This window comes from Pavona decussata, unplaced genomic scaffold, assembly GCF_977016875.1.
Source record: "Pavona decussata unplaced genomic scaffold, jaPavDecu1.1 SCAFFOLD_19, whole genome shotgun sequence".
NCBI lineage: Eukaryota > Metazoa > Cnidaria > Anthozoa > Scleractinia > Agariciidae > Pavona > Pavona decussata.
The window spans coordinates 1,515,001-1,522,376 of record NW_028145442.1 but is presented as its reverse complement, the minus strand read 5'-3'; the positions used below and the strand labels follow the sequence as shown (position 1 = coordinate 1,522,376).

The window sequence follows — 7,376 nt, the reverse complement described above, 5'->3', positions numbered from 1 at the left end:
CAGATATCCTGCGATGTACGTAACTTCGTGTGTCGGGGCGAAAAATGTTAAAGCGCTTTAACTAAGTAAACAACCTCAGAATATCGTCTCTTGGTTTTTCTACGATAAAACTGTGCTTTGCCGGTTATCAATGTGTTGAATAATAAAACAATTATCCTGCCCAGTCTTGCGGAATATCCCCTGAATTTAAGCCGACGAGGCCGGACGGTGAAATTCTGCGCGATTTCGCAGGTTAATCAGTGTTTAAAAAAAATTATTCGCCGTCTTTCGTGACATCCTTGGACTGGCTCACACACAAACATGAGAAAGTATTGATTTTGTAGAAGAACTCGAAGTTGCGCAAATTGTGTTTCATCCAAATATTTATATTTGAGCCATTTCTTGTTCCAAGAAGCTCCAAGAGGTCAAGTAAGCCGTATCGAAAGGTATCGCTTCAGTATCGATGATATTGAATATTTGGTATCGGATATCGGCCCATGCATCTTTAATCATATTTTAAAACTCACTTTCGTTTTTAACTCAAGAAGGCGAACAAAGTTTCAGGCCACACAGGAAAAACTCAACATTTAAGTCAGGCCCCGTTCTGGTTAAAGTTTATTGTGTTCTCAACCTCAGACATTTTCAGAAGTCTTCGATAAATCACAACAGTTTTGCAAGGTAGGTAAATAGAAATCCATCGAATACTGCTATGGTCACCGGCTAGTAGTCACTCGAAAACTATAATGCAAAATTTCGTCTCAGTGAGCCAGCGCCTCGTGTAAAATGTGCTTCATTCTTCGTCGGGTCAGTCCGTTGCAAACTAAAGCTGACTAAAGCAAAAATGTCTTTATTGTTTTCTTTCTTTGGTGCTCTTAGCTTGCTGAACTTTACAACTGTTAGTTCTTATTGGATACGAAGCCTCTAAACTTGTCTTTAGCATGTTGAGTTTCATTCATGACTGATTTAGTTTCATTATTGTTCATTGTGGCAAGTAAATAATCTCTTTACTAGACTTTAGCCAGTTTAACCAGTTTGATAATGTTGTAGAGGGCAAGGCGTTCTGATATGATCCAAGGCTTTTGTAACTGATCTTTTCGTGATGAAAATCAGGGCAGTGAAGTCCGAAAATCCATGCAGCAAACACGGAACTGCTGGGTGTAGAAGACCAAAATCGCTTATTCGTGAGTGACTTCCGGTATGTTAATTGATCGTTCATTTCGCTTTCCATGCCAGTGAAAGGGAATTGGAAAGATTTTGGTTTTCTTTGGTTGTAAGTCAAATGGGGAATACGCGATAAATTGCCTGATGCTCATATACCTGTCGAGTAACAGGATAAAAATTAAGTTCTTTTCCAATGATAATTATACATGGTTCCCTATGTAAATCTCAGTTGACGTTCCTTGTCCTTGTTTACTTTATGGATTGCAGGTATTCATCTAATTTTTTATAAGCTTGATAGGCCCACGCAGTATCACGCAAATTTGCTGTCATTTCAAAAGCCAAAAATGTTTGTCTGTCAACAGAGACAATGAAATAATTGTCAAGTTTGTTATAGAATTATCACCCCAGTGCAATAAAACTGTCGATTGATGCCTCTGGCCAGAGACAGAGTAGGCTGGTATGGATTGAACTTGAAAAATGTTAGGCTAATGTTTTTCAAGTTCGCACATTTTGCTTCCAAAATCCACTAGAACATATCACGAGTTGTTCCTTTCTAGAATTGAGTTGATTTCTTTCCTCTCGTCATTCTAGAATTATTTGGCAGCTGATTAAAGGTCTTATTTCATCATTTTTAACTAGAGATATAAAAAAACCCCATCATACTTCCCCTTTAAGTGTCATAACAATAATAGCTCTTAGAGGACGCTAAAATAACGGTGATGTACATTAGAGCTAAGTACTGAGTACTGACATATAATATAATAAGAAGCGGCTTGGAACTTTGCTGACCTCAGCATAGTGTATTTTAGCTCGATTTTTGTTGTTTGACTCAAATTTGCCTGATTTTTTGTTTGTATCACTCAACAATTCAGGAACCATTATTCCCCCTAGATTTTTTCGCTTTTTTGCGCTTTATTTGAAAGAAAAACCCATCATTACGGCCGTAAGCTTCGCACGGTTATCACAAAACGAAGCACAAAACAGCGGATAAAACATCAAGGCAACGTCTCCAGCTGGGGGAATCGGAAGGTCACATCGGGCCGAAAAATCCAGAAAATCTCGGAGCCAAAACAGCCAAAAAAGCGCTAAAATGCACTATAGACCGCGAGTTTTGCCCCGAGCTCTTCATATATGCCTGGTATATAAGATAATGTAAATTGAAGCTATTTGCAGTATTTACATACTCGTAGTAAATCAGTCGGTTATCGCACGAGGCCGTTAGCACATAGGGTGTCTGCGAGCTTCTCAAAAAGTAGATAAAGTGGGTTGACTCTTAACGTCTTTAGGTATTATGGTCTACATTTTGGGTCTCGTGCACCTAGATATATGCATGTATGCAGTCTTGCAACAGACAGACGTTCAGATAGATGGACCGAAACACAACGCGAGTGAGAGGGTAGAGACAGATGGACAGACAGACAGACAGACAAAAGAAAGGATTTAGTTCAGCAAGGGAAGGAAAATGCTATAACAACCCGCGCCTGACAAAATTTCGACAAGAACTCCCAGAAGGACTACGGAAAGCAAAAGGCCACGCGAAATAGTTTTCTGATTTTGTTCCAAATTTAATCGTTGCATTAACTCTAAGCCTAGCTTTTATTATGGCAAGAACAGGCATGGTGTTTAATGTACTCTTCTCTAGCATTTCACAAATTTTTTCTAATGTTATTTCAGCATGTCGGTAAGGCGTTGTCTCTTGGATGTGCCTGTAGAAGAAACGAAAGAAGGGGAAGACGATACGACCTACGTCTTTAAAGGAGACGAACATGCGAAGTGTTTGCTGGAGAATCTTGGCGAGATGCAGGCAAACGAAGGATTGCTCACTGATGTGGTCGTGTGTACTGGTTCAAAGGACTACGGCGTGAAGTTTCATTCCATTCTGCTTGCAGCTTGCAGCCCCGTCGTGAAAAAACATCTTGTTGAGAAATCCTCCATTTCTTCAAAGGAAAGGATCACGCTTCAAGAAATGACCAAGGAAATGCTTGATTTCATCAGAGGGTTAATCTACGAATCTAAGGTCACATTGGACAAGGACATTCTCAATTTGGATGATCTCCACAACTTTGCAGTCAAGTATGACATCGACTTTTTACAAGAAACGTGTGAGAAGTGCAAGGATACACACTTGGGGAGCCCCGAAATGGAGGTAGAGTTTCATGGTCATGAAGATATGCTTTTCGAGTTATTTCATATGTTTCTAGTAAAGGAACTCACCACAACGCTTTTGGAAGACAACGAAGGGAAAAACCAGTTTCACGCGCACGGGCCTCTGATTGCAGCAGCCTCGCCTTTGCTTAGAGAAGGTCTGTTAAAAGGTGCATCTGCTGGTGGTACCAAGAAAGTTCGCCTGCAAATCTCGTCTGCTGCCCTTGGAGATCTTATTGAATACATCTACTCTGCAAAAGTTACCTTGCGAAGCCAAAACGTCTTTAGTCTACTCGAAGCAGCGTGCACCTACCAATTGCCTGCACTTGCAAAAGTCTGTAGTGACTGGCTGAGTGCAAGACTCGATACCTATGATGTTGTCGGCATTTTATGCTTGGTGCGAGATTTGGATTCTGGGTACACTAGAGGACTAGAAGAAGCTGCGAAGAGCTACATTGTCCTCAATTTTAGCGAGGTATCTGCGGAAGAAGGATTTAACTCATTATGGTATGACGACCTGAAGGAAGTTATTGAAGATGACAAACTCGACGTTGAGACTGAAGAAGACGTGTTTGGTGTTGTCATGGGATGGATCGAGTTTGACGAGAATTCTCGTTTACCCTTCATCTGTGATATACTACCTTCTATTCGCTTGGAGAAGACAAGCTTTGAGTTCTTAGATGCAGTAGAGGATGATCCCAGAATTGGAAATTGTCCTCGATGTCGTCAAGAACTTAGTTGGGCTCGAGAGAAGTTGGATTTAGCTGAGGAGGGACCCAGCTCTTCTTCAACGGTTACTGAAGAAGACCATTACGAGCAAGTTAGCAGAGCAGCCTGCGATGATACTTCTTCTTTTCAGTTATCAGACGCCACTTTTCTAAAGGAAGATGATGGCTACCCTTCAGTGTCAGCACCGCTTTACGGAAGACCAAAGCTTCAAGATTGTCTCCGCGATGACAGCGATCATCAGTCAAGTGAAACATCCCTGCGCAAAGATGGTCGACCCGACATGCGTTTCAAGGAAAATCGTGAGCTGTTCTTGGAAGAAGGAAGAAACAAAGACGGCAGACCCGACAAAAGGTTGAGGGAGAACAAAGGGAGACCAACAGACCCGCTGATAAGAAATAGCACCAGTGACATGCCATATAGAGATGATGAGGAGGACTTAGATGACACCTCGTCTCGTCACTTCTCAGAGGGCTTATTTCTGGATGATTACGACAACTTCTCTTCAGTATCAGGGCCGGATTACAGAAGTTGCTTGCCTCATGACTCGCTTGGTGACAACTACCAGCCAAGAGACACTGGACTGCACAGAGACGTCCAACCGGATATGCGTTTCGAAGAAAATCGCGAGTTGTACTGGGAAGAAGGGACAAACAGAAACGGAGCCCGCGACGAAAGACTGAAGGAAAACAGAGCTCTCGTTCCAGGCCCGTTGAAGAAAAATGGCACGCCGGACATGCGATATAAAGTCAACAGGGAAGCGTTTAGCCAAAAAGGACGAACAGCGGAATTTCCTTTTACCCCCACTGACGGGCAAAGATTAGGTCCAATGAAAAAGAATGGAACTCCGGACATGCGTTTTAAAGTTAACAAAGAAGCCTTCAGGAGTGCCTATCCAAGGCGTTCGTTTAGCACGTCCGTACGCAAGACGCCTTCTGTTACACCAAGTTTCCCTTGTGAATCGCCTTATTCGTCTGGCTGCTATGCTGGGCCCCTAAAGAAAGATGGCACTCCAGACATGCGCTATGTAGTCAACAAACAGCTGTATGGCGCATCCCAGTCCCTGACTAGCAGCGTACCGCGTGGACCCTTAAAGAAGAATGGTGCACCAGACATGCGCTATGCGGTCAACAAACAGCTGTATGGCGCATGTTCCGTGTCTAACAGCGTCCCGCGTGGACCCTTGAAGAAGAATGGTGCACCGGACATGCGCTATGCGGTCAACAAAGAGCTGTATGGTGCATGTGCCGTATCAAACAGCGTCCCGCGAGGACCCTTAAAGAAGAATGGTACACCAGACATGCGCTATGCTGCAAATAAGCAAGCTTACGGTCTCGCCCCTCCATCGCCGGTGGCTCGCGGTCCACTGAAGAAAAATGGTACCCCGGACATGAGGTTCAAGGCCAACAAAAGGTAGAAACAAAAGGAATACTCTGACATACTGCAAAGCCAATGCAAACTGTTTCCCAATAACAAGACAAAATCAAGAAGAAATTATAATGTCGCTAACGGATGCTTTCCAGCTGTGCTTGGCACCGGTTGCTTGTTTTTTGTTTCGGTCGAGTTCTTACTGGTTCCAGTTCAGACATATCCTCTTTAATTGTTCAGTGAGTTACTCAACCTCGTTTCCAGGGTCTCTCTCGACCCTAGGAACGAGGTTGTGAGTTACCTGCATTTCCTATACTCTAAGGGATAATTTTAACAGATGATTTGTTTCTCGTGTAGCTTGGCATTTGCGCACTTGAATGTTAGCTGATACAACTTAGGCACCCCATCTAAGGATCACACCGGCCCATTTAGCCCATATATGGGAGTACCCCCCCCCCGGGGCTTTTCTCCTCAATAGACAAGCATACCATCCTCTGTTTTTGCAGTGGACTACGCATTCGAATGGCCGTGTCAATTGTCAAATTACCTTTCTCTTAAAGACGATTGCTAATGATAAAATGAAATAAGTACATTAAAATATTAACATGTCTTCCTTTGTAATTCTGTGATTTGAGGTTATAACCAAGGGCGCTATTCTGGAATGAAAATGGACAGAATGTAAAATGCGCGCGTTTTTCTATTCCGCATTCCTATACCGGAATGGACAGAAAGCCATTCCATCCATTCTGTTCCCAGGGGCAGAATGAACAGAATGTTGCGAATGAAAATCCAAGATGGCGGACGGCGAGATTCAAATACGTCTCTACTGGAGAAAAAAATCAGGTTACACTTTTGTACAAATTGAAACATTGTTTCTAATTTCATTGTACCAAAAGTACGAGGAAAATTGCACCGATAACGGCTTTAATGGCAGCATCTTCGTCGGCCGCCATATTTGTTACGCAATGTTTACTCGGCCAGGATCGACGGGGGTTTTTTATGCAGACAATCCGAATTTTTCCTAGCATTCCGTACCAACCATTCATATTCCAGAATTGTGGATAAAAAAAACGCGCCCCAAGGGTGCGTTCGATTGACCCTATTCCGGAACAGGAATACATAGAGATTGACGACAAGAAATCCATCATAAGAGGTTTTTGGAATTACTGGAGTACAAATCACTCTTAAATTATCATGTGTCAGCGAACGTTTGCAGAAATGTAGCAGGGACTTTTGGGGCTTTTTAGCTCTGTGGCTAATCGAGAGGTACCCTGCTACCTACCGGGATCTTTTACATCAAGTGGACCAGATCTTCTTCACAGGATCATAGCGTTTATTGTAGATCTTGACTTATTCTCTTACAGGCAGAACTCAAAAGCTTTTACTAAAGAACATTTGTCATATAAGACCCGTAGCCAATAGTATTTCGACAACTCAATTTCACTTGCTTAAGCCTAACAAATGGAGTAAATTCTAAAGAAATTACTTTTCGCGCCTTTACAAACTGAAGCTCATTTCTTATTCGAACGAACAGCAGGTGTTCAACACCTATGTTTTTTACTTGACGGCCACAAAGGCTCCGATATTTCCTAAACTGAGTGAAATCTATTTTACTGAAAAATGTCTCGTAACAGAAATTTATTCCCAGATCCATTTAAAAAGAGTAATCTAACAGCTATTTTGCTTATTCTTATTCTGGAATTTCAATCGAATGCAACCTTAAGTTGAATTAGGTTTGATTCGCAGTGAAGTTGTTCTCTTTCCCTACTCTGCCTCTTTCTGTTATTCAGCGAGCGATTTTGGAACCAAGAAGAGAAAAGCAAAAGCAAACACCAAAATCCAAACCAGAACACGACAGCAACGAACGCAAGACCGGGACCTACAATTTTAGCCACATCAAACAAAAGAGAGATTGCACAGTTTGTGTGAGCTCGCTGTCGTTAATCAAGCGAAAAAAGAAATAGCACTAGTAAAATCGAGCTTTCCAAGCTGATAAT

The 7,376-nt window shown here is 42.3% G+C and overlaps 1 protein-coding gene across 1 annotated transcript; it reads left to right on the top strand.

Moving 5' to 3' along the window:
* Positions 1–519: 519 nt before the first annotated feature.
* LOC146486969 (uncharacterized) lies at positions 520–5,989 on the top strand. Its single transcript, XM_085089954.1, has 2 exons — positions 520–657; positions 2,815–5,989. The coding sequence occupies exon 2, from the start codon at positions 2,816–2,818 to the stop codon at positions 5,426–5,428; it is 2,613 nt and encodes an 870-aa protein (XP_084946080.1). The 5' UTR covers positions 520–657; position 2,815; the 3' UTR covers positions 5,429–5,989.
* Positions 5,990–7,376: the final 1,387 nt, after the last annotated feature.